Genomic DNA, 27,071 nt, shown 5'->3' with positions numbered 1-27,071 from the left:
TGACTCTTGTGAAGTGGTTAGTATGGAGGGGTTAGTATGAGAGGGGTAAATGTTTTTGTTTTGTTTTGAATTCACCACTGAGTAGCAGGCAAATACTGGCTATATAAATATTCAGTATATGGGGGCGCCTGGGTGGCTCAGTTGGTTAAGCGACTGCCTTCGGCTCAGGTCATGATCCTGGAGTCCCGGGATTGAGTCCCGCATCGGGCTCCCTGCTCTGCGGGGAGCCTGCTTCTCCCTCTGACCCTAACCCCTCTCATGTGCTCTCCCTCTCCTCTCATCCTCTCTCTCAAATAAATAAATAAAATCTATAAATAAATAAATAAATAAATAAATAAATAAATAAATAAATAAATATGCAGTATATCTTAAACCTGTGTTATTACTAGTTAAACCTGTAATTACATATGCAGAATAATGGTCCTCCAAAGATGTTCACATCCTAGTCTCTGGAACATACAAATATGTTCAGTTACATGGCACAGGGGAATTAAGGTTGCAGATGAAACTGAAGTTGCTGATGAGCTGACCCATGGAGTATCCTATTAGGCTCAACGTAATCACGAGGATGCTGAAAAGTTCAAGAAGGAAGCAGAAGAGCCAGAAGGAGATGTGAATATTGAAGAAGAGTCAGAGAGATGTAACATTGCTACCTTTGAAGATGGTGGAAGAGGACATAAACTAAGGAGTAAAGTTGACTTCTAGAAGCTGGAGAAGGCAAGGAAATAGATTCAACCCACAACCACCAGAAAGAATGCAGCCCTGCTGGCAGCTTGACTGTAGCCCAGTGAGTCCAGCGTCACACTGCAGACCCCCAGCACTTTACACTAACACATTGGTGGTGTTTTAAGGCACCAAGTTTGTGGTAATTTGTTAAAGCAGCAATAAGACACTAATAATACTGGCCTGTAATATGCCTCATGAGGCAGGTTTCTGATACAATTCTGCTCATTGTTCATTTCCAGCATTCAGCTTGGTATATAGTAGACCCTCAAATTATTTGAAAGATTGAATGAATAGGCATTCTAGGAATATATTGTGGTGAAGTTTGGCAGGAAGTTTTGCTTTGGTCTAGGCATAAATCAGTCTTGGAGGTACATTAGGGTCATAACTTGAAAGTTTTTAATATCAGTCTACAGAGTTTATTCTTTTTTTAAAAAAAAATTTTATTTATTTATTTGAGAGAGAGAATGAGATAGAGAGCATGAGAGGGGGGAGGGTCAGAGGGAGAAGCAGACTCCCTGCTGAGCAGGGAGCCGGATACGGGACTCGATCCCAGGACTCCAGGATCATGACCTGAGCCGAAGGCAGTCGCTTAACCAACTGAGCCACCCAGGTGCCCCAGAGTTTATCCTTAATTTGGAAGGCAATGGAGGTCCACTGAGGGTTTCTGAGTATTAAAGGGGTAGGATTGGAACTGTGTGTTAGAGTTTAGTTTGGGCAGTATTAAGTAAAATTACAAAAAAAAAAAAATTACTTCACACAACCTACTTACGTGCATAAGTAGCAATATTGTTTTTTGTTTGTTTTTTGATTTTTTGAAAAGATTTTATTTATTTGACAGAGGGAGAGATAGCGAGAGCAGGAACACAAGCAGGGGGCAGGGCAGACAGAGGGAGAAGCAGGCTCCCTACTGAGCAAGGAGCCTGATGCGGGACTCCATCCCAGGACGCTGGGATCATGACCTGAGCCAAAGGCAGGCGCCCAATGGACTGAGCCACCTAGGCATCCCAGCAATATTGTTTTTAAAGATATGCAACTAATTCGTTGACTCTATTCATCTAGTTCATTTTAATACTTAGTTCTCTTTTTCCACATTTATGATTCAATATGTTAACATTTTTCCAATCTGTTACTAATAGTCTCTAAGTTGCTGATTATTTTTACATGTAATTACAGCTGAGTTCCAAAGTTACTAAGGAAAGGAATAGAACAAGTGGAATCTACAATTGAGATCGGACAGTTGGAGAGCTTATAAAAAATTGTGATGACTTCATTTTCTGGATAGAGATAACAGGTTTGGTAGATAGGGAAAAGCTTGCAGACATGTATATTTTGATTTCAACAAAATGTGACAAAGTTCTTAATAATATCTTCCTGAATAAGAGAGTGTGAGCTAGATGATGATAATATAAGGTAGGCTTGAGGCTAATGAATCAACCATACTCAAAAAGTGGACATGTATCAACATGGAGAGACCTCCTTCAGAATGACATAGGCCTTTCTCATTGAGCTGTGCTAATAAATGGCTTTGTTAAGGTGGAAGGATGCTTGTTTAATTTTCTAAAAGAATTAATCAAAATCAGACACAACAGAAAGTGTCACAATAGGTAGGAATATTGGACTGAAGCTAATAAGATGAAATTTAATAAGAATAAGTGTAAAGTCTTCCAAGTACAATATAGTATACAGCATACATAATTTTGAAGAAGTTCATGTGGGAAAAAAATTTAAGATTTTTATTTGACTTTAAATTTAATATGAGTTAACAGTATGAAGAAATTGCTTACTTTGAGGTTTTGACAGTATAAAATTTAGTTTTTGAGATTGGTTCTGTGAAGCTGTAGAAGACCTACAATGGATAAAAATGAAATGAAAGTAGGTTTTAAATGTACATAAGAAAATCTTTTAACTAGAACCAAGGAACAAAGAATTTTGGTTAATTTCAGGCCTGGCTAATTTTAAGTCTGGCCAGTTTCTTTGTCCATTTTCCATTTGGGCAATTTCTGATTTGATCAATCATTCATCAATAAATGTTAATATACAATGTTATATTGTAGATTTATCCTCTTATTTTTATTTCTGCCCGTTCTCTATTTTTCATTTTTTTATCTTCATTTCCTACCTTTCTCTAGGTTACTTAAACATTTTTTTAGAATTCTATTTTGATTTATCTATAATTTTAAAATTTTATTTTTTAATTCAAGTATAATTAACATACAGTGTTATATTAGTTTCAGGGGTACAATATGATGATTCAACAATTCTATACGTTACTCAGTGCTCAGCAATATAAGTGTACTCTTCATCCCCATCACCTATTTCACCCATCCTCCCCAACCTTCCTTCTGGCAATCACCAGTTCTTTTTGAGAGTCTGTTTTTTGTTTCTCTTTTTCTCTTTGTTCATTTGCTTTGTTTTTTAAAGGCCACATGTGAATAAAATCATAGGGTATTTGCCTTTCTCTGTCGGACTTATTTCAGTTAGCATTATACCCTCTAGGTCCATCCATGTTGTTGCAAACAGCAAGATCTCATTCTTTTTTTATGGCTGATATTCCAGTGCAGGACGTGCACACGTGTGTGTGTGTGTGTGTGTGTATACTATTACTTTATCTATTCACCTATGGGTGGATACATTGCTTCCATACTTCGCTATTGTAAATAATGCTGAAATAAACATAGGAGTGCATATATCTTTTCTAATTAATGTTTTGTTTTCTTTGGGTAAATAGTAGTGGAATTACAAGATTTATGATATTTCTATTTTCATTTTTTTGAGGAACCTACATCTTGTCTTTCACAGTGGCTGCACCAGTTTGCAGTCCCTCCAACAGTGCACGAAGGCTCCTTTTTTCCCACATCCCCACCAACACTTGTTTCTTGTCTTTTTGATACTAGCCATTCTGACAGATGTGAGGTGATATCTCATTGTGGTTTTGATTTGCATTTCCCTGATGATTAGAGATATTGAGCATCTTTTTATGTGTCTGTTGGCCATTGTATGTCTTCTTTGGAAAATTATCTATTTGTGGCTTTCACCAAGTTTTTAATTAGATTATTTTTTGGTGTTGTATAAGTTCTTTACTTATTTTAGATATTAACCCCTTATTGGATATATCATTTGCAAATATCTTTCCTATTTAGTAGGTGGTTTTTTTTTGTTTTGTTGATGGCTTCCTTTGCTGGTGTTTAAAAAAAAAAGCTTTTTATTTTGCTGTAGTCCCAATAGTTAAATTTTGCTTTTATTTCCCTCACCTGAGGACACGTATCTAGAAAAATGTTCCTATGACTGATGTCAAAGAGATTACTGCCTATGTTTTCTTCTAGGAGAATTTTATGGTTTCAGGTCTCACATTAGGTCTTTAATCCATTCTGAGTTTGTTTTTGTGTATAATGTAAGAAAGTGTCCAGTTTCAATGTTTTACATACAGCTGTCCTCTTTTCCCAGCACCATTTGTTGAAGAGACTGTCTTTTTCCCATTGTACATTCTTAATTTTCCCTTTATTGTTTTAGCATATGTGCCGCCATAGTGAACACAATTTATCTACAATGTTTTTAAGTATGTCTTTTTCTGTAGGTTTTTAGTGGCTGCTGTAGGCATGATACCATATATACATAACTTATTGCAGTCTACTGGTGTCATTTTACCAGTTCCAGCAAAATATAGATTCAAGAAGCTGAATAAGCCTAAATAAGATGAGCCCAAAAAATCCACATCAAGTCACATCATTGTCAAACTTCTGAAAACCAAGGACAATGAAAAACATCTTACCTCCGTTTATGTCTCTTTATCCTCCCTGTTTCTAATGTATTTGTTTTAAACATTTCCTTTACATACATTTAAAACCACATCGAACAGTGTTATAATTTTTACTTCCACCACCGTGTAGTAGTCTACTTGGGCCGCCACAACAAAATACCACAAACAGATCAAGATCGCATCTGATTCAGTTCCTGGTGAGAGCTCTGTTCCTGATTTGCTGACGGTTGCTTTCTCTCTGTGTCCTCACATGGTAGAGAGAGACAACTCTGGCATCTCTTCCTCTTATAAGGACACCAGACCTATGGAAATAGGAGCCCACCCTTTCTTAACCTTAATACCTGCTCACAGACTCTGGGAGGGTGGTGTCACCTTAGTGGTTAGGGCTTCAACTTACGAATTTGGAAGAACACATTCAGTTCATAACAACCATCCAACATAATTCAGCGAACTCAATAGGAAAAGAAAAAATCTGTCCTATTTACACATATTTCTGCTTACTGTAGTTCTTTCTTCCTTCCTGATGTTCCAAGGTTCCTTCTTTTATTGGTTCTCTTCTGTTAGAGAACTTCCTTTCACCCTTATTTTAGAGTTTGCTGCATGTGAGCATGTCTTGATTTCCTCTTCATTATAGAAGGGTATTTTCACTGGGCATAGGAATCTGGGTTGACAGTTCTTTTCTTTCAGCACTTGAAAAATGTTTGAGCCACTTTCTTCTGGTCTCCATGGTTTCTGATGAGAAATCTGGTCATTCAAATGGTTTCTCCCTTACAGTTAAGGCGTCATATTTATCTCACTATATTCAAGATGTTTTTCATTGTCTTTGGTTTTCAGAAGTTTGACAATGATGTGACTTGATGTGGATTTTTTGGGCTCATCTTATTTAGGCTTGTTCAGCTTCTTGAATCTGTAGGTTTGTGTCTTTGCCAAATTTGGAACATTTTCAGCCATTATTTCACATACGTTTTCAGCCCTACCCTCTTTCTCCTCTCCTTGCAGGCCTCTGATGACACAAATATCAGCTCTTACAGTTCCACAGGTCCCTGAGGCTCTGTTCTGTTTGGTTTTTTAGTCTATTTTCTCTCTGTTGTTCAGATGGGATAATATTTATTGTTCTATCTTCAAGTTCACCAATCCTTTCCTCCATCCTCTTTATTCTTCTAGTGGGACCAGACCATTTACTAAGCTCTCTATTTCAGTTATTGTATTATTCAGTTCTAAAATTTCCATTTGGTTCTTCTTTATATTTTCTTTTTCTTTGCTGAGATGTTATATTTCTTTATGGCAGCTTTTTCTTTTTTTGTTTCAAGAATGCTCATAATTGCTTGTTAAGGTGTCTTTATAATGGCAATTTAAATAATTGTATATCTATTCTTGTATATACAAGTGTATATAATTCTAATGTATATAATTGTATATGATTCTAACATCTTTCTCACCTCAGTGTTGGCATCTATTGATTTTCTTTTTTACATTTCATTTGAGATCTTTCTGTTTCTTGGTATGATAAGTGATTTTAATAGAAACCTGGACATTTTAGATATTATATCATAAGACTCTGGATATTATTTAAACTATCTGTTTTAGCTGGTTTTCTCCAACACTGTCCCAACAGGGGATGGGAGGGATACTGCCTCTGTACTGCTGAGTAGAGGTCCAGGTTTCCTACCCTGTCTCCAGTGTCACCCAAGTCAGGGAAGGAAGCTTCTCATTCCTGCTGGGTTGGGGTGGGCATGCTAGCTGTCCACCAGACCGTTACTGATAGATCCCTGGCTGGGAGGGATAGAAGTGTCTTGTTACTGCTCCCTCCATTGTCTCCACTGACTCTATGGGGAAGGAGTGCCTCTTTACTGCCCAGCAGGGATGAAAGTTGTGATCCCCTATTTAGCCTTCTCTGACACCACCCCAGCAGGGTTAGTGGGTGCCTTTTTACAGCCTGGTGAGGGTAAAAGCCATAGTTTTGGGGGGTGGTGTTTTGCTATAGTAGATTGATTATTTTCTAAAAGTTTTTTGTCTTGCTTAGGCTGCTCCTTTCCTGGACCTATAGATAGAACAAAATTTTGTTGGGGCTTTTAATATCTACATCTGTTGGCATTTCTGGGTCATTGGCTTCTCCAGCAGTCAGTCTGAGATGTGTGTTGAAAAGAGAAAAAAAGAAAACCCAGAGAACTCATTGCTGTGTTTTTCTTTGGGCTCTGAGGTCCCTAGCCTGTGTGCTTTCTCCTCTCCATTTTTCAGTCTTCTTATGTTCATTTTATGTCCAGAGTTTAAAGTTGTAAGTAGCAGGAGGAATAGGGAAAGTAAATGTATTTCATCCTCCTGGAAATGAAAGTCCTAGCCTCTCAGTTTATATGGCCTTTCTGTACTTCACATTAGCAATATTAATCAGAGCATATCAGAGCTTTGAAGTAACTTTTGTAGAAAAATCTAAATTACTTTAGAATGGTTCTAATGAAAAGGCTGAAATTTTTCTTGATGAATCATGCTCTATTTAATTTCATTTGAACTAAAAATGCTATCTCTTTGGACTAAATACAAGAATGTAAGAAACAACTCTGGACTAACAGAAATCTAGGTTCTAGTTCACAGTCTTCCACTCTCCAGTCATGTGAACTTGGGTAGATTTCTTGGCATCTCAATATTCTCATCTGGATTAAGAGGATTGGGCTCATTAGATCTATAAATTTCCTTCTAGCAATATGTATTTGACTTTCCTCTCAACGATTTATTACTTAAAAAAAAAATATCTTGGCTCCCACCGTAATACAGGGTTTGAAATATGTTGGTTAAATCAAGTAAAATACTCATGATTTGATAAGAAAAATAAGGATATCTATTATTTATTGGATGCTTACTGTGATCCAGGCACTATAGTAAGTGGTTTATGAATGTTATCTCATCCAGTCTTCAAAACAATTGATTAAAATATAGATTATGTCCATTTTATAGATGAGAAAAGTAAGGTTCAGAAAAGTTAAAAAATGTGTCTCAGGATATTTTTTTTCCTGAGAATTTTTAAAAATAAAGATCTATTTGATTCCAAAACTGATGTTCACAATCACTCATATATACTTTTAAAAAATAGCTTTTAAAAAAAAGGTAGGAAGGTAGGACGTGCAGAGAAGTGAATCCAAGGCGATATTTGTGAAGATAGACCACGGGCGGGGAGGGAGCCTCCATTAGCCAGCTACCGGCAAGTGATAGAGCAGTGGAGCGACGTCGCTCCAGTGGCTAAGTGGGGGGTGGAAACCTCGCTGGGACAGTGTGGTCTCAGGACCCTTGGGGTCACAGAAAGACCAGGCATGCCTGAGTGCGGCAGAGCTCCCAGGTATTGGAGCAGGGAAGCTGGCTGCAAAGACGGAGCCAAAGAGTGGGCTCTCAGCTCAGGTTTGCTATAAACCGTGATCCATGGCACAGTTGGGCCACTGCTCTTCCAGTAGGAACCCAACAAGCGGCAGATCCAGGGAGACTCCCCTTCCTCCCCTGGGAGGAGCGGCGCGGGAGTGCACCGCAGGGATCTGCTGGGTTTGGAGACTCCAAACGGGGTCCTGTGCCAGAGATAGAAATGCTTGGTCACAGGCCAGGTGAGCACAGAGTGCGGCCAGAGACCAGGGAGATGGGAGTGGTTGACTGTTTTTCTCTGGGGGTGCACTGAGGAGTGGGGCCCCAAGTTCTTGGCTCCTCTGGGACAGAAATTGGGAGGCCGCCATTTTCACTCTCATCCTCCAAAGCTGTACAGAAGGCTCACAGGGAACAAAAGCTACCGAGAGCAAACCTGAGCAGATTACCTAGCCCAGCCCCCGGAAAGGGCAGGGCAATTCCGGCTCAGGGAAAGACATTTGCGAATCACTCCTCCAGAAGATCAGCAAGAACAGCCTGCCAAGACCAAGTTTACTGATCAATGGGAATGGCAGAACTCCAGCACTAGGGGACTACAGGACATAGAATTCATGGCTTTTTCCCCATGATTCTTTAGTCTTTCAAAGTTAATTTCTAAAATTTTCTTTATTTTTCTCTTTTTCTATTTTTTTAGTTGAATTTTTCTTCTTTCCTTTTTCAACCAACATCTTATTAATTCATTTTTTAAAATCTTTTTTAATTTTTCGTTTTTACAGTCATATTCTAACTCTTCATTGTATTTAACCTTATTTTTGTGTATATATATAAGTTTTTCTTTCTTTAAAATTTTGGGATACAGTTTCTTCAAACAGACAAAAATATACCCTAAATCTAGTGTATGATGTTGTCCTAGTCTTCCACGTGATCACATTCTCTTTTTATTTTTAAATTTTTTTCATTTTTTCAACCAACTTCTTATCAATTCCTTTTTAAAAATCCTTTTTATTAATAAATTCTTTTTTTAATATTAACAAAATCCTTTTATTAATTTTCATCTTTACAGTCATATTCCATTCCTTCATCATATTTATCCTTATTTTTGTATATAAGTCTTTCTTTCTTTAAAAATTTGGGACGCAATTTCTTCTAACAGACCAAAATACACCCAAAATCTAGTGTGTGGCTCTATTATATTCACCAATCTGATCATATTCTTTTTTTTCCCCCTTTCTTTTCCCCCCTGGTTTTGGGTCTCTTCTGATTTGTTTACTGTATATTTTTCTGGGGTCATTGTTACCCTTTTAGCATTTTTTTAAGCATTTTGTTCTCTCATTCATCTATTCTCCTCTGGACAAAATGACAAGACCGAAAAACTCACCTCAAAAAAAAACAACAAGAGGCAGTACTGACTGCCAGGGACCTAATCAATACAGACATTAGTAAGATGTCAGAACTAGAGTTCAGATTGACGATTATAAAGGTACTAGCTGGGCTTCAGAAAAGTATAGAAGATACCAGAGAATCTCTTTCTGGAGAAACAAAAGAACTAAAATCTAACCAAGTCAAAATCAAAAAGGCTATTAATGAGGTGCAATCAACAATGGAGGCTCTAACTGCTAAGATAAATGAGGCAGAAGAGAGAATTAGTGATAAGAAGACCAGATGATGGAGAATAAAGAAGCTGAGAAAAAGAGACATAAACAATTACTGGATCACGAGGGGAGAATTCAAGAGATAAGTGATACCATAAAGTGAAACAACATTAGAATAATTAGGATCTCCCATAAGAAGAAGAAAGAGAGAGGGGGGCAGAAGCTCTATTGGAGCAAATTATAGCAGAGAATTTCCCTAATTTGGGGAAGGAAACAGGCATCAAAACCCAGGAGGCACAGAGAACCCTGCTCAAAATCAATAAAATAGGTCAATACTCCAACATCTAATAGTAAAACTTACAAGTCTCAGAGACAAAGAGAAAATCCTGAAAGCAGCTCGGGACAAGAGTTCTGTAACCTACAACATCAGAGACATCAGATTGGCAGCAAACCTATCCACAGAGACCTGGCAGGCGAGAAAGGACTGGCATGATATATTCAGAGCACTAAATGAGAAAAATATGCAGCCAAGAATACTATATCCAGCTATGCTGTCATTGGAAATAGAAGGAGAAATTAAAATCTTCCAGGACAAACAAAAACTAAAAGAATTTGCAAACACCACACTGTACAAGAAATATTGAAAGTGGGCCTCTAAGCAAAAAAAGAGCCTAAAAGTAACATAGACCAGAAAGGAACAGAGACAATATACAGTAACAGTCACTTTACAGGCAATACGATGGCACTAAATTCCTATCTTTCAATAGTTACCCTGAATGTAAATGGGCTAAATGCCCCAATAAAAAAAAACACAGGGTATCAGATTGGATAAAAAAACAAAACCCATTGATATGCTGTCTGCAGGAGACTCATTTTGACCCAAAGACACCTCCAGATTGAAAGTGAGGGGGTGGAAAACAATTTACCATGCTAATGGACACCAAAAGAAAGCTGGGGTGGCAATCCTTATATCAGACAAATTAGATTTTAAATTAAAGATTATAATAACAGGTGAGGAAGGATACTACATCATGCTTAAAGGGTTTATCCAACAAGATCAAACAATTTTAAATATCTATGTCCCTACCATGGGAACAGCCAATTATATAAGCCAGTTAATAACAAAATCAAAGAAACACATCCACAACAACACAATAATAGTAGGGGCCTTACTCAAATGGACAGATCATCTCAGCAAAGATCAACAAGGAAATAAAGGCTTTAAATGAAACACTGGATCAGAGGGACTTCACAGATATATTCAGAACATTCCATCCCAAAGCAACAGAATACACATTCTTCTCTACTGCCCATGGAACATTCCCCAGAATAGATCACATCCTGGGTCACAAATCAGGTCTCAACCAGTACCAGAAGATTGGGATCATTCCCTACATATTTTCAGACCACAGTGCTTTGAAACTAGAACTCAATCACAAGAGGAATGTCAGAAAGAACTCAAATACATGGAGGCTAAAGAGCATCCTACTAAAGAATGAATGGGTCAACCAGGAAATTAAAGAAGAATTTAAAAAATTCATGGAAACAAATGAAAATGAAAACACAACTGTTCAAAATCTTTGGGATGCAGCAAAGGCAGTGCTAAGAGGAAAGTATAGAGCAATACAAGCCTTTCTCAAGAAACAAGAAAGGTTTCAAATACACATCCTAACTCTACACCTAAAGGAGCTGGAGAAAGAACAGCAAATAAAGCCTAAACCCAGCAGGAGAAGAGAAATAGTAAAGATCAGAGCAGAAATCAATGAAATAGAAACCAAAAGAACAGTAGAACTGATCAACAAAACTAGGAGCTTGTTCTTTGAAAGAATTAATAAGATTGATAAACCCCTGGCCAGATTTATCAAAAAGAAAAGAGAAAGGACCCAAATCAATAAAATCATGAATGAAAGAGGAGAGATCACAACCACCACCAAGTAAATACAAACAATTATAAGAACATATTATGAGCAACTCTATGCCAGCAAATTAGATAATCTGGAAGAAATGGATGGATTCCCAGAGATGTATCAACTACCAAAACTGAACCAGGAAGAAATAGAAAACTTGAACAGACCCATAACCAGTAAGGAAATTGAATCAGTAATCAAAAATCTCCCAACAAACAAGAGCCCAGGGCCAGATGGCTTCCCAGGGGAATTCTACCAAACATTTCAAGAATTAATACCTATTCTTCTGAAACTGTTCCAAAAAATAGAAATGGAAGGAAAACTTCCAAACTCATTTTATGAGGCCACCATTACCTTGATCCCAAAACCACACTAAGACCCCATCAAAAAGAATTACAGACCAATATCCTTGATGAACATGGATGCAAAATTCTCACGAAAATACTAGCCAATAGGATCCAACAGTACATTAAAAGGATTATTCACCACAACCAAGTGGGTTTTATTCCTGGGCTACAAGGTTGGTTCAACATCTGCAAATCAATCAATGTGACACAATACATTAATAAAAGAAAGAACAAGAACCATATGATCCTCTCAATAGATGCAGAAAAAGCTTTTGACAAAGTACAGCATCCTTTCTTGGTCAAAACTCTTCAGAGTATAGGGATAGAGGGTACATACCTCAATATCATAAAAGCCATCTATGAAAAACCCACAGCAAATATCATTCTCAATGGGGAAAAACAGAGCTTTTCTGCTAAGTTCAGGAACATGGCAGGGATGTCCACTATCACCACTGCTGTTCAACATAGTACTAGAACTCCTAACCACACCAATCAGACAACAAAAAGAAATAAGAAGAAGTGAATCGGCAAAGAAGAAGTGAAACTCTCACTTTTTGCAGATGATATGATACTTTATGTGGAAAGCCCAAAAGACTCCACCCCAAAACTGCTAGAACTCATACAGGAATTCAGTAAAGTGGCAGGATATAAAATCAATGCACAGAAATCAGTGGCATTCCTATACACCAACAACAAGGCAGAAGAAAGAGAAATTAAGGAGTCGATCCCATTTACAATTGCACCCCAAACCATAAGATACCTAGGAATAAATCTAACCAAAGAGACAAAGGATCTATACTCAGAAAACTATAGAATACTCATGAAAGAAATTGAGGAAACCACAAAGAAATGGAAAAACGTTCCATGCTCATGGATTGGAAGAACAAATATTGTGAAAATGTCAATGCTACCTAGAGCAATCTACACATTCAATGCAATCCCCATCAAAATACCATCCACTTTTTTCAAAGAAATGGAACAAATCATCCTAAAATTTGTATGGAACCAGAAAAGACGCCGAATAGCCAGAGGAATGTTGAAAAAGAAAAGCAAAGCCAGCGGTATCACAATTCCGGACTTCAAGCTCTATTACAAAGCTGTCATCATCAAGACAGCATGGTACTGGCACAAAAACAGACACATCGATCAATGGAACAGAAGAGAGAGCCCAGAAGTGGGCCCTCAACTCTATGTCAACTAATCTTCAATAAAGCAGGAAAGAATGTCCAATGGAAAAAGACAGTCTCTTCAACAAATGGTGTTGGGATAATTGGACAGCCACATGCAGAAGAATGAAACCGGACCATTTCCTTACACCACATGCAAAAATAGACTAAAAATGGTTGAAAGACCTAAATGTCAGACAGGAATCCATCAAAATCCTTGAGGAGAATATTGGCAGCAACCTCTTCAACCTCTTTTTAGAAACATTGCCAAAGGCAAGGGAAGCAAGGGCAAAAATGAACTATTGGGACTTCATCAAGATAAAAAGCTTTTGCAAAGCAAAGGAAACAGTCAACAAAACCAAAAGACAACCAACAGAATGGGAGAAGATATTTGCAAATGACATATCAAATAAAGGGCTAGTATCCAAAATCTGTAAAGAACTTATCAAACTTAACACCCAAAGAACAAATGATCCAATGAAGAAATGGGCAGAAGACATGGACAGATATTTTTTTTCAAAGAAGACATCCAAATGGCCAAGAGACACATGAAAAAGTGCTCAACATCGCTCGGCATCAGGGAAATCCAAATCAAAACCTCAATGAGATACCACCTCACACCAGTCAGAATGGCTAAAATTAATAAGTCAGGAAATGACAGATGTTGGCAAGGATGTGGAGAAAGGAGAATCCTCCTTCACTGTTGGTGGGAATGCAAGCTGGTGCAGCCAATCTGGAAAACAATATGGAGGTTTTTCAAAAAGTTGAAAATAGGGCTACCCTATGACTCAGCAATGCACTACTGGGTATTTACCCCAAAGATACAAATGTAGTGATCCAAAGGGGCACATGCACCCCAATGTTTATAGCAGCAATGTCCACAATAGCCAAACTATGGAAAGAGCCTAGATGCCCATCAACAGATGAATGGATAAAGAAGAGGTGGTATATATATACAATGGAATTTTTTTTAAATATTTTATTTATTTATTTGATAGAGAGAGTGAGAGAGCACAAGCAGGGGGAACACTAGAGGTAGAGGGAGAAGCAGGCTCCCTGCCAAGCAGGGAGCGCGATGTAGCGCTCGATCCCCCCACAGTCCTGGGATTGTGACCTGAGCCGAAGGCAGAAATTTAACCATCTGAGCCACCCAGGCGCCCCTATATACAATGGAGTATTATGCAGCCATCAAATAGAATGAGATCTTGCCATTTGCAATGACATGGATGGAACTAGAGGGTATTATGCTAAGCGAAATAAGTCAATCAGAGAAAGACAAGTATCATATGATTTCACTGATATGAGGAATTTGAGAAACAAGACAGAGGATGATAGGGGAAAGGAGGGAAAAATGAAACAAGACGAAACCAGAGAGGGAGACAAACCATAAGTGACTCTTAATCTTAGGAAACAAACTGAGGGTTGCTGGAGTGGAGGGGTGTGGGAGGGATGGGGTGGCTAGGTGATGGACATTGGGGAGGGTATGTGCTATGGTGAGCACTGTGAATTGTGTAAGACTGATGAATCACAGACCTGTACCCCTGAAACAAATAATACATTATATGTTAATAAAAAGTTTAAAAATTGATGTATAGTTGATATACAATGTTGTTTTAGTTTCAGGTACACAACTTAGTGATTTGACAACTGTATACATTATGCTATGCACACCATAAGTGTAATTACTATCTGTCACAATACAAGACTATTACAATACCAATGATTACATTCCCTATGCTGTACCTTTCATCCTCATGACATTCATTCTATAACTGGAAGCCTGTACCTCCCACTCTCTTCACCCATTTTGCCCATCCCCCATCCCCTTCCTTCTGGCACCAGCAGTTTGTTCTCTGTTTATGGGCCTAGTTTTGCTTTTTTGTTTGTTCATTTGTTTTATTTTTTAGATTCCACATATGAGTGAAGTCATATAGTATTTGTCTTTCTTGGTCTAACTTATTTTAGTTAGCATAATGCCTTCTTGGTACATCTATGTTGTTGCAAATGACAACATCTTATTCTTTGTTGCTAAGGCTGATGTCAAAGAGATTACTGCCTATGTAATATTCCATTGTATATACATAACATTTCTTTTTTTATCCATTCATCTACAATAAACACTTAGGTTGCTTCCATATCTTGGCTATTGTAAATAATGCTGAAATAAACATAGGGGTCCATAGTTTGAATATATCTTTTCAAATTAGTGTTTTAGTTTTCTTTTTTTTTTTTAAAGATTTTTTTTTTTTATTTGAGACAGAGAGAACGAGAGAGAGAGAGCAGGAGAGGGGGAGGGTCAGAGGGAGAAGCAGACTCCCTGCCGAGCAGGGAGCCTGATGCAGGACTCGATCCCGGGACTCCAGGATCATGACCTGAGCCGAAGGCAGTTGCTTATCCAACTGAGCCACCCAGGTGCCCAATGTTTTTGTTTTCTTTTGTTAAATACCCAGTAGTAGAATTACTGAATTGTATGATATTTCTATTTTTAATTTTTTGAGGAACCTACACATTGTTTTCCACAGTGATTGCACAAGCTTGCAATCCCACCAACGTGCATGGTTCTTTTTTCTCCACATCCTCACCACACTTGTTATTTCTTGTCTTTCTGATACCAGCCATTCTGACAGGTGTGAGGTGATACTTAGTTGTGGTTTTGATTTGAATTTCCCTGAAAATTAGTGATGTTAAGCATCTTTTCATGTGTGTATTGGCCATTGTATGTCTTCTTTGGGAAAATGTTCAGGTCCTCTGCCCATTTTTTTCATTGGATTTTTTTTTTTTTTTTTTTGCTATTGATTTGTGTAAGTTCTTTATAGATTTTGGCTATTAACCCTTTATCAGATTTATCATTTACAAATATATTCTCCCATTTGGTGGGTTATCTTTGTTTTGTTGGTTTCCTTTGCTGTGCAAAAGCTTTTTATTTGGATATAGTCCCAATAGTTTAATTTTGCTTTTATATCCCTAGCCTTAGAAGACACATCTAGAAAAAAATGTTGCTAAGGCTGATGTCAAAGAGATTACTGCCTATGTTTTCTTGGAGTTTTATGGTTTCATGTCTTACATTTAGGTCTTTAATTCATTCTGAGTTTATTTTTGTATATGGTGTAAGAAAGTGGTCCAGTTTTCCCAATACCATATATTGAAGAGACTATCTTTTCCTTATTGTAATATATTCCTGTCTCCTTTGTCATAGATTAGTTGACTATATTCACTTACATACACTTTTTATTTTCTGGCCCCTTTTCAAGAAGCAAATTGTTTTATAGATGTGAGCTCTTAATGCAGAGGTCTAGGTAGCTAGGAGATGTATTTTATTTTAGTTTTCGCTAATCACTTTATTCTGCTTGGATTTATTTTTAAGCTATATAACTTATATATTCAGAAAATATACAGCTATAGCTAGTTTTCTTTCTGTTCATTCTCATTATCCACCACTTAGTTATCTGATATAGGAAGCATCATTCCCCGTGAGAGGTAAAGGAATAAACTCAGGATTTCAGACAGTCATTCCTTAAGAACAAAAATTTAATTTGACCACTTTTCATAAACTTTATAGTGTCTCAGTACAGTCCCAGGAACTAGAAGAAACGTATCATCTTTATGAGTAAATTTTACTTACTTATAGAGAATGGATAAGGATTTCAGTTAATCAAAAGCTAGAGGTCAAGAAGAAATGTAAGAGAAAGAGAGAAAGAAAGAGAGAAAACAAGAATAGAGAGAGCAGACAAGTGCCATATTTAGAAGTATATGATAATTTAAGCAATTTAACATGATACTAATTCCTAAAAATATTACATAAAAATAATTTTATTTTTAAGTAAATTAAATGAGCATGGATTATAAAGGAACTGTTTAATACTTTGCCATTTGTTAAAATCTCATGTTTTCTTAGAATCAAAATTGCATTAAAGAAAGATTTAGCCTCTTAATTGAAGTCAAATCTGTAAGTTTGTATAGATGCCTATTAAGTATTTATGTGGCAAAAGACCCTGAAGTACTTATAATATGATTAACATGGGAGAAAGGGAATAACAAACAATATGAGAAGCCAGGAGTACATAAATCCTTATTTTACCCTCTTCTTTTATTATGAAGTCCCCTTATCATTCTGCTGGCTCACTCTGTGAGATTTTCTGTCAGTCTGCAGGGGCATTCCAATGGAAGTTATTCAAATTTCACATTACTATGTGTTCCCAGAATAATCAAGAAAACGAATTGTGATAGAAAAGGTTATAATATCATTTCTTTATAAGGACTCAGGAAGCTGGTAATTGGCTCCTTAATCTTGGTCTGAGATCAGGTGTGCTTTTCCAGGAAAATGATTTTCTCTTCAGAAAGTTACCATGATTTTTGGTAGGCAGAGAACTGGTCTCCTGATACAAAGTTCTGTTTTTGCCATAAACCCATTGTGTGGGGAGGGTGCTCTGGTGTAGAGAAACACCTTTCAAAATAGTTTTGGTTTAGTTTTTCTTGAAATGAAACAAACAACATATTATCTCGTTCAAACAAAATATCTGTTTAGCCCAATACAAGACTGATAAAAACTGCTCCATTCTGGATAGAGTTGAAGTAGAAATAGGGGTACAGCTCTGTCCCTTGGTCACTTCACTCATGCATTAAGCATTTTCTATTGAACCTCTGAGTCTGGGCAGCACAATTTGAAAAGCCTCCAGTGAAATATAAAGATCACTAGGTTAGGAATCCAATAACCTAAACCATAGTCCCGGGGTTGCTATCAACAAGCCGTATTACTGAACCTCTGTGGGTCCAGATTTCCTCATCTGTGAAATAAGGAGACTGAACTTGGTATCTTTCAGCTCAAATATGGGAGGGAACTATTAGCAACTATATGCAAATCACTAAACTTCTGTGCTTTATCAGTTTTCTACTGCAAAATAAGATGCTCACTGAAGGGTAAAATTTGCATGCTTACCTTAAAGTTCTAAGTATTGATTTTTTTTAACCTTAAAAATTTAAGGGTGTTAGGAGAAAATTGCATAATAAATGTAAAATATAAAATTATGCTGTTCTAAGCGATTTCACTATATCCTTCTTCCTCACCTCGTTGCAAATAATCAGCAGTATTTTGTTTGATTTACTTAGCAAACATGGAGTGCCCATTAGAGTGCCAGTCAGGATAGAAAAGACGACTAGTGAATGACCACTACTCTCTAAACATTCATAGTCCTCCCTTCAAACACAGAAGGGAATGTGTTCTTAACAATGTATTATTATCAAGAGAACTTTTTTGATTATGATGCTGCATCTCTTCTGAATGATAGAGATGGTGCTGCAAATGAACATATTGAAACTAAATGAAAAGTGAGGTGCAGTCATTTAGGAAGAACTACATATTTGAAAACATGGATATTTTCGTTAAGGAGAATGGCTTTGTTGTAATTGATCTCTGATCAACCTGAGCAAGCAAATAGGCTTTGCTTTCCCGATAAGCAGAGTATCTCTTAAATATGAAGAGGGTTCCATTGTCTAGAAGGAGATAATCTCACCAATGCTGCCCATATTACCTGAATGACTCTGGATTATTGTTGGTTGCCTGAGATGGATCAGGGCCAAAAGAGGGAAGAGTTGGATGAAGATGCCAAAAGAGGTCTTTGAAGGTTTGGAAGGGAACAGTGAAAGGCCCATTCCGTCTAGATTTACCCCCAATTCCCGTGCTGTGATAGGAGGGACAGCATTTGGGCAGGTCTCCCTTTGTTATGCACCATCCACAAATGCACCCGCTCACTCTGAGGCGGACTCTCCACAAATGCACCCACTCACTCTGAGACGGACTCTCCCCAAGGTGGAGCTGAAGTCTACCTCTTACTGTAGACATGGCATCCTCCCCACATACCCACCCAACTGTTGACTGGCGTTCAAGGGCCACCACCACCACCCACCCCAGCACCATCTTCCAGGAACTGGCCTCTCCCCCATTAGTCCCCGCCCCTCTTCTGAGAGCACCCAATGGGTGGAGTCGGGGCTGTGGTGGGAGGGGCCCGAGGCGGGCACATTTAAAGAAAGGCAGAGGGCGAAAGGAGGCTAGAGAGGAGAAGAAAGAAACCAGGGGGCCAGGCGCCGTCCAATGACAAAGCCCAGGGGTGGGCGCCGGCCGCCATCTTGTACCGGGCGGCAGGATATTCACCCGCGTCTTCCGCCCTCGGAGGGGGAGGGGCGGCGGCCGAGGCGAGAAAAGTAGCGAGAGCCGCGCCGGCCCGGAGGCGCCAGCAGCGGCCGCCGCCGCGGAGCCTGACGCGGGCGGGGGCGGCGGCGGCGAGAGCCGGCGAGCGCGGGCGGCCCCGAGCGGCCTCCGATGCGGCGCAGCGTGAAGAGGCGGCGGCGCCGGCCCCCGGCGGCCCCGGCCCCGGCTGCCCGGGGCGGCGGCTTTAGGGCCGGAGGAGGGGCCGAGCTGGAGGCGCGGGAGGAGAAGGTGGTGTACTCGCGGTCGCAACTGTCGCTGGCCGACAGCACCAAGGCACTGGGCGACGCCTTCAAGCTGTTCATGCCCCGCAGCACGGAGTTCATGAGCTCGGACGCGGAGCTCTGGAGCTTCCTCTGCAGCCTCAAGCACCAGTTCTCCCCGCACATCCTGCGCAGCAAGGACGTCTACGGCTACTCCTCCTGCCGGGCCCTGGTCCCCGACCCGCCGCCGCCCCCCGCCGCCCGCGGCCAGACGCGCAGGCCGGCGGCCAGGAGGAGGCGCCGCGGAGCCCGGGCGGCCGCCGCCCGCCGGAGGGGGCCCCCGCCGTCCCCGCCGCCGGCGGCCCCCGAGGACAGCTGCCCCGCCAAGCCCGCGGCCCCCGGGCCCTGCTTCGGGGGCCGCACCCTGGAGGAGATCTGGAGGGCGGCCACCCCGACGCTGACCACCTTCCCCACCATCCGCGTCGGCGGCGACGTGTGGGGCGAGCGCAGCCTGGCGGCGGCGCGGCGCCGGGCGCGCCAAGTCCTGCGAGTGAACCTGGAACCCGTGGTGAGGCTTCGCCGCTTCCCGGTGCCCCGGGCGTGAGGCACGGCGCCGGCCCTCCGCCCCTCCGCCCCGGGACGGCTTCCGCCTGGAGGGATGAACAAGTGACAGTCGAGTGTTTACAGATCCGGCCTGGACCGCGTCCCCTAGTGCACTTTACGGGCGAAGAAGCACCGGATGGTCTTTCCCGGCCCGCGTCCTCGGGATGCGGCGCCGCCGTCTGGGACTCCGGGGCAGGTGTGCCCTCTGCTGCCTCCCAGCACCGGGTTTGCGGAGGGAGGAGACAGCTGGACCCGCGAGGGAGGTCCCCTTTCTTCCTAACCCCAGATTGAGACGTCTCCAGGACTATAGGGGCACATCCGTTTTCCCCCTTTTGGACTCTCTACCTCACTGGTCTGGAAGTCCTCCGAAGTCATTCTTTTTCCAAAGGAATTTGGTTTCGTGCTTGTGTAATTAAAGCTAGAATTTACTTGCTGTTCATCCGCCTCCCTGCTCCCCCCTTTTTTCTTTTTTGACTGCCACCCCTCTTTCTGGAGGAAAGGTCGAGTATGTTTTTTTGAAAGGTGTTGCACTAGTTTGTGCTCAGGGTATTCTGAATCCCACTCGTTTCCGAATTTCAACTGGATTCCAAAGCTTTGACCAAGGATATTTTCTAAGAAATTCAAGCTTATGACTGTTAATAGTGTAAGGATTTGTATGGCTTTGAATTTCATGGGCTCAGTGATTACAAACAAAGAGATGCAAAGTACAACTGTTCAAACATTTTTGAGGTGTTTCTAAAGATTTTATATTGAAATTTAATGTTTATATTTACTGAGCTCCTAAAGGAAATGGTAGAAACTCATAAAGTTTTGTTTAGGAAAAGTTGACTTGTTAAATTCTTTTTAATTGAATAAAATTTAAAGTGCATTGAAACCACATGGCTTGTGATAAAAAACAAAAGAATGAGTGAATTACAAAGAACTGGTGTTGGTTAAAGAGATGGATGGAATCCCATTGGAAATGATTTGGCCTCCTTGTACTAGTCTAACATACAGATCTGGGAATATTTCAAGGATAATTTATTTTAAAATGGAAGTCGCATAGGCAAAATGAGTATGTGTAAACGCTGTGATTAAAATGCCAAACGGAATACCCATTGGAATTCTCAGAAGTATTAATGAACTAGAGGGGTGGGGCATTTCTTGGTATCAAATAACTGGTCGAAGTTAACTTTGGGCAAAATGGATTTTCCTTCCTTGTTTTTGTTTTTGTTGTTGGATAACAAGAAATGTCCAGATCACTGTCCATCACTCTTAAAAACATCATGACAATTAGTTGACTGTTTTGCTCCAGGAGTTCCTTTATCTTATTTCCATTCATAATTATGTTTGCAGTTATAGGTCTTTTGTTTGACAGCCGAAGACCACAGGAATTGAACAGGCGAGCCACACAGAGTACTGACCCTTCTTTTACACTTTTATAATAGTGTTTATATCATATGGCCCAGTGTGGAATTCTTGATTATCCAAGTGCCTTTGGTCATTGGTGGCAGCAAGACTTAATGGTTTTTAGCCAGTGGTGCCGCAGCCAGATTTTACTGCAATATCTAAAGGGTCAAGTAGTGATTTTGTACCACTATTATTTCAAATTTAAGTATTCTGCCATGGAACCACCCATACCAGGCTGGAACATGACATATGAAATCTTCAATATTAAGGTTTCTCTCTGCTTGGCAGCTTCTTAGGGGAATAATGAGAGTTGCGATTTTGACTCTTGTGTTTTTAGAATTCAAATGGCATAGCTTTCTGAAATGAATTTTTCAAGTTTAATAGTTCATAGTAGGAGTTTTGTGACTTTAATTTCAGTGTTCTTGTTTTGTAAAAAAAAAAAAAAAAAAGATAAATATATGACTTTATGCCAGTTTCCCAGTAAGCCTCATATTCTTTTATTCACTACTCAATGATAATGTGTTGTTACAAATACTGTCACATGAGTAAATAAAAGTGAATAATTACTTAGAAGATGGAGAGTGTTAAATTATATTTGTGTGATAGGAAGCTTATATGTATTCTTTTGGTTATTAGCTTCCATTGCCAATTGTACTTAAATGCATAGGGTTTTCTTCCCCTCTTCCCAAATTGTTAACTTTTTTAGCTAATTAGCACCTGAGGGGAAAATATGTATTTGTACCACTTCACTATTGTATATAATTTTATAATAATTAAAAAATAAATCCAATGGCCATATTAGAATGTAATTTCAACATATAGCTTATCTAGATAGCTTCCCAGAGGATTTTCAAATTAGATGTAGCTGGGAGGATAACTTTGCTCAGCACAAAATCGAAACATAACCATTGACACCATGCATTTATTTTAACTGAGAATCTTCTTTTTTTCCTCGTATGCCTTGTTACTTTAGTGCACTTGAACTTGCATAAATGCTTTGGATTATCTGGGCTATCTGATTTCAGTTCGGATCTGATTGCCCATCCTAAATTCAGTATGTTATTTATCTGGTCTATTGAAAAGTCATGCCATTTCTAGTTTGTGAAATAAGATGTAAACAAATCTTTATTTTTGCCAAGTTTTCTTTAGCAAAACCTTGCTAAAGTTAGTTGTTTTACAACTTATAAAATGTGAAGAAACAACTAATATAGTTGATGAGTATATAATAGGAAAATGAAAGTATTTTATGGATACTTTTGGGCAGAATGTGAAAAGGAACTTGGCACAGTGGCCTTTATGGTGAGGCATTCATTTAACTGTCTTCTAGAGTCTGTAGCTTAGCTTGTATATAGTTTTTTGAAAGAAATCCCATGATCTTGATTCATTCTCTTACCTTTATATCTCATATGGCACAAGTAAAGGGGGAAGCTAGGAGGAAGTTTATCACCTTGCTATGCTTTTATTGAATCTTGAGTGCCTAAATATGGTGACCGGCACCTCAAATAACCTTTTGAATTCCTGATGTCATTTTTATCCTCCTCCTTGTCAACCAGCAACTTATTTTTCCTTACCGAATCCAGTAATGTTCTGATTGTTGAGGGCAAGCGTCATTGTTGTTAGTGCAAAGTGTCACTGTTGTGGTGTGTATTTATTTTGTCCAAGTTTGAGTACCTGATTGGGCAAGTGTAATTTAAGCTGGTGGCTGACACATACTGATTTGCTATGTGCAAACAATAGTACTATTTTTCTGGAAACTATTCAATAAAAACACATGAAAAATATTTGAATACAAAAAAATCTGAGCAATTTTGAACTCAAAGTTTTTTGTTGTTTTAAGGATTGCCACAGCACTCTTTAAATTGGTGTTTTTTAATGGACATATATACATAATATTTACTTTATTGATGTGTTTAAAATATTTTTTGATAGACTTATGTCTTAAGTGCATTAGAAGGCAATTGTTTGTAATGGAACTGAATTGTTTTCTTGGACAGTTTGATGTGCGCATATGATTAAGATTTACAATTTGGTTGTACTTTTCTTTTTAATTTATTAACTGTAAATAAATTTTAGAGAATATACAGTGTCTGGTTTTTCTAATGATGTTGAAAGTTTTTGAAACGGGATTTTATGGTTGCATGTGAATTGGAAAGCATTTTTACGATATGATGTTTTGACTTCTTTTGTGGACTTCAGAATCCTGGAAGTCCTGAGATAACCTGTTTTATGCTATCTTGGGAGTCAATGTTACATCAACTCTGACGATCTAGTGAATGTCCAGGACAGTGCTTCATGCCCAAACCCAAGCCATTACCCAGTCTGCCATCAGTAAAGACTTTAAAAACTCATCAAAAGTCAATATTGAGTCCTGACCCCGATCCTGCTGTGGTGGTGATAAAAGGTCTAACGCTCACGTTTTTTCTTATTATGAAAGAAAGTAGGCGTCCTCTATATGAGTAGCAGCTGTAAAGGCTGTTCTACAGAATAGAGCCAAATTTTTCATTAGAGTCTAGAGGGTAGAAGTGGAGTGCTAGCAAGGGCGGGATTCATAGTACTGCGTGGTCTGAGTTTGCCTTTGTATCTGAGTTCCTACCGATAATTGGAGGCGGCGGTGTAATGGCTGTGACTCACGTTGCCTGGGCTGGGATTAAAGCTTTACCTCTTACAAGCATTAGAACTTTAGGTAAATTACAAAAAAGCTCTGTGCTTTAGTTTCCTCAAGTATCAAATGTGGTTAGTAAAGGAAACCACTGGGTTATTGAAAGGATTAAAAAGAATATTAATGGGGGAACACATTGGAAATGCTTAATAAATGCTATTAATTGGAGACGTGTGCTGAGAATAAGTGTGTGTATATATATATTACATGTATATAATATATATATATTATATGCTGAGTGGTCCTTTGGGAGTTTAGCATCCTGAAAGTAGGGTGTGGTCTGGGAAACCCAAAAGACAAATTATGAGAAGGCAATTTGTGGGTGAATTAAATGGAAGGCAGGGACAGCAGGAGGTTGGATTAAGTTGATTTATTAGGTAGTTTTCATTGTTGGAGGTTTTCCAGGCTTTCTTAAAAATGTTAGGCCCTTTTACCATATTTCTGAAAGATCTTCGAAATAACCTGTTATGTATATTAAACTATCTGAGAGTTTATAAAAGTAATAGATTAAAGTTACTGATCAAGAACTTGCCAAATTTGGGCGCCTGGGTGGCTCAGTTGGTTAAGCGACTGCCTTCGGCTCAGGTCATGGTCCTGGAGTCCCGGGATCGAGTCCCGCATCGGGCTTCCCTGCTCGGCAGAGAGTCTGCTTCTCCCTCTGACCCTCCTCCCTCTCATGCTCTCTGTCTCTCATTCGCTCTCTCGCAAATAAATAAAAAATCTTAATAAAAAAAAAAAAACTTGCCAAATTTCAACACTAAATTTTCACTTGGAGTAAGCCCAGTAATGATGTTAGTGTACATGTACAGAACTAACGTAGAATCAATTTGTGTGAGCTTTGTACTTCCTGTGTTAAAGGAAATGAATGAGTGCAATAGTTAGGTTTGAAACAGCAGAACGTTATTACCAAAAGTAAAAAATATCCCCACATTTGAAGCATTGACACACTCATCTTTAGATTTTGGGTCTAATGCTTGTAACTTAGCTCTGATTCCTCCCAGCACAAAGAATAACAACATATTCTAACTTGGTGAGCAAGCCAAAGTTGCAGTTTCTGAAATTAACACAAAAAGAATTTCCCTAGATGGATGTTATCCAGTGGTAAGAAGCCCAAAACTGAGCCTGATAGCAGATTTCGCAAGAGCAATGACTTCTCACCGTCAGCACTCACTTGTCTTAGTAAAATGTCACCCTAAACTGTAATTTATAACATGATGAACATATCCACAGCCCAACTGGAAGGCAACACTCATAACAACACCAATCAGTATGGCTCCCCAGCAAGTTCGACTAAGTATTCTACTGGACTCAAAACCGGACCTCTCTTGCTTTTGAAAGTACTTATAGAAATATTAAGGTTGAGATTCTGCCAAGTACTGAAATTAACTATGTAAAATGTATGTATATTTCTCTCTCCTGGGATTTTTTCAAGTATATAGTCTTTAAATAATAGAGTAGAGAAAAAAGGGTGTGACTTAGGGGTCTACATTCTCAGGTTAATGAAATTATTGAAACATATACATATAAAATGTACATATATTAAAAGTATTATAAGCATGGCTTGATGAAATTGCATAAATTCAATATACTTGTAGAACCAGCACTCATTAAAAAAACCCAGAGCATTACCAGTACTCCAGGGGACTCCCCCCCATGCCTCTTTCAGTCACAATCTATCTCCCCTTGAGGATAACAATTATTCTGACTTCTTACAGCATAGATAACTTTTGCCTGTTTTTGGACTTTATAGAAATGGAATTATGGGTCCTATGCCTAGCTTCTTTCACTCAAAATTATGTTTGTGATATTCATGATATTGTATGTAGTTCTAAATCCTTTATTCTCATTGGTGTGTAGAATTCCACTGTGTGAATAATCTACAGTGTTTCTGTAACTCTTGATGGGCATTTAGGTAGATTCTGGTTTAGGGCAATTATGAATAAAGCTTCAGTGAACATCATAGAGCATGTCCTTTGGTGAACATTTCTTTAAAACAGTATTAATCTACGAGTGAATTTGCTGGGTCACATGTTATGCAAATGATCAGCTTTGGTAAGATACTGCCAAACAGTTTTCCAAAGTGGTTATACCAAGTTACACGAACTTCTATAGTAGTGCCTGAGAATTTGGGATAGTTCATAGCCTCGTGACACTTGCTGTCTTTGGTTGTTTTCATTTTAGCTATCCCGACAGGTAAACAGATTTTTTTTTTTTAATTAAAACATTTCAATCCGAGTAATGTATACAAATGTAAAAAAAAAAAACCAACAAAGAAAAACACACCTTAAATTGCACATAAGGACTGCAATTAAAAAAAAAAAAAAAAAAGGCTCTGTTCCACCCACAAACACCTCTTCCCTAGAGACAACACTTTTTTTTAAACAGGCGATTTTTTTTTTTTTTTAAGGACAGTTTTAGGTTTAAAGATCAATTGCGCAGAAAGTAGTCTCCCCACCCCCATGGGTTTCTACAATTACTAATACTTGCATTAATGTGGGTTCCTTTATTATAACTGACGGATGAGCCATTATTGGCACATTATCATTAATGTTCGGATTTACTCTTTGTGTTGTATAGTTTTTAATGTTTTGACAAATACATAATGTCATGTATCTAACATTACAGTGTTATTCAGAATAGTTACACCACCCTAAAAATGCCCTGGGCTCCACGTATTCACCACTTCCTCTCTCCCCCTAAACCCTGACAACCACTGGTCTCTTTAACTGTCTCCATAGTTTTGCTTTTTTCAGAATGTCATTATAGTTGGGATCATAAAGCATGTAGCTTTTTCAGATGGGCTTCCTTCCCTTAGTAATATGTATTTGAGTTTCCTCCATGGCTTTTAGATATCTCCCTTCCTCCCTCCTTCCCTCCCTCCACCCCCTCCTCCCTTCCTTCCTTCCTTTCATTAAGGGATTTTAGTTTTTAAAGTTTTAGGTTTACAGGAAAATTGACTGGAAAGTACAGAGAGTTCCCCTGTTCTCCCTCCTGCCCCCCCAACACATATTTTCCCTTATTATAAACATCTTGCATTAGTGTAGTGCATTTGTTACAATTGAGCCAATATTGACTATTTTTTTTTTTTTAAGATTTTATTTATTTGACAGCGAGAGAGGGAACACAAGCAGCGGGAGTGGGAGAGGGAGAAGCAGGCTCTCCGCGGAGCAGAGAGCCCAAT

General features: G+C 39.0%; 1 protein-coding gene and 1 long non-coding RNA gene across 2 annotated transcripts in view; both read left to right on the top strand.

The window, feature by feature from the left end:
* Positions 1-27,071, top strand: part of LOC135362191 (uncharacterized) — a 200,651-nt gene that overhangs the window by 107,717 nt on the left and 65,863 nt on the right. The window lies entirely within an intron of this gene.
* On the top strand, positions 18,860-23,310 carry CCDC71L (coiled-coil domain containing 71 like). The gene has a single exon (XM_045864879.3). The coding sequence runs from the start codon at positions 19,151-19,153 to the stop codon at positions 19,841-19,843; it is 693 nt and encodes a 230-aa protein (XP_045720835.1). The 5' UTR covers positions 18,860-19,150; the 3' UTR covers positions 19,844-23,310.

This window comes from Mirounga angustirostris, unplaced genomic scaffold (genome assembly GCF_029215605.1).
Source record: "Mirounga angustirostris isolate CCGP_5_RB_7025 unplaced genomic scaffold, mMirAng1.0.hap1 SCAF_12, whole genome shotgun sequence".
Lineage (NCBI taxonomy): Eukaryota > Metazoa > Chordata > Mammalia > Carnivora > Phocidae > Mirounga > Mirounga angustirostris.
The sequence above is the reverse complement of the archived record's forward strand: the minus strand, read 5'-3'. Positions and strand labels throughout refer to the sequence as shown.

Coding starts and splice junctions, on each gene's coding strand:
- CCDC71L (XM_045864879.3), top strand. CDS start 19,151: ATGCGGCGCAGCGTGAAGAGGCGGCGGCGCCGGCCCCCGGCGGCCCCG.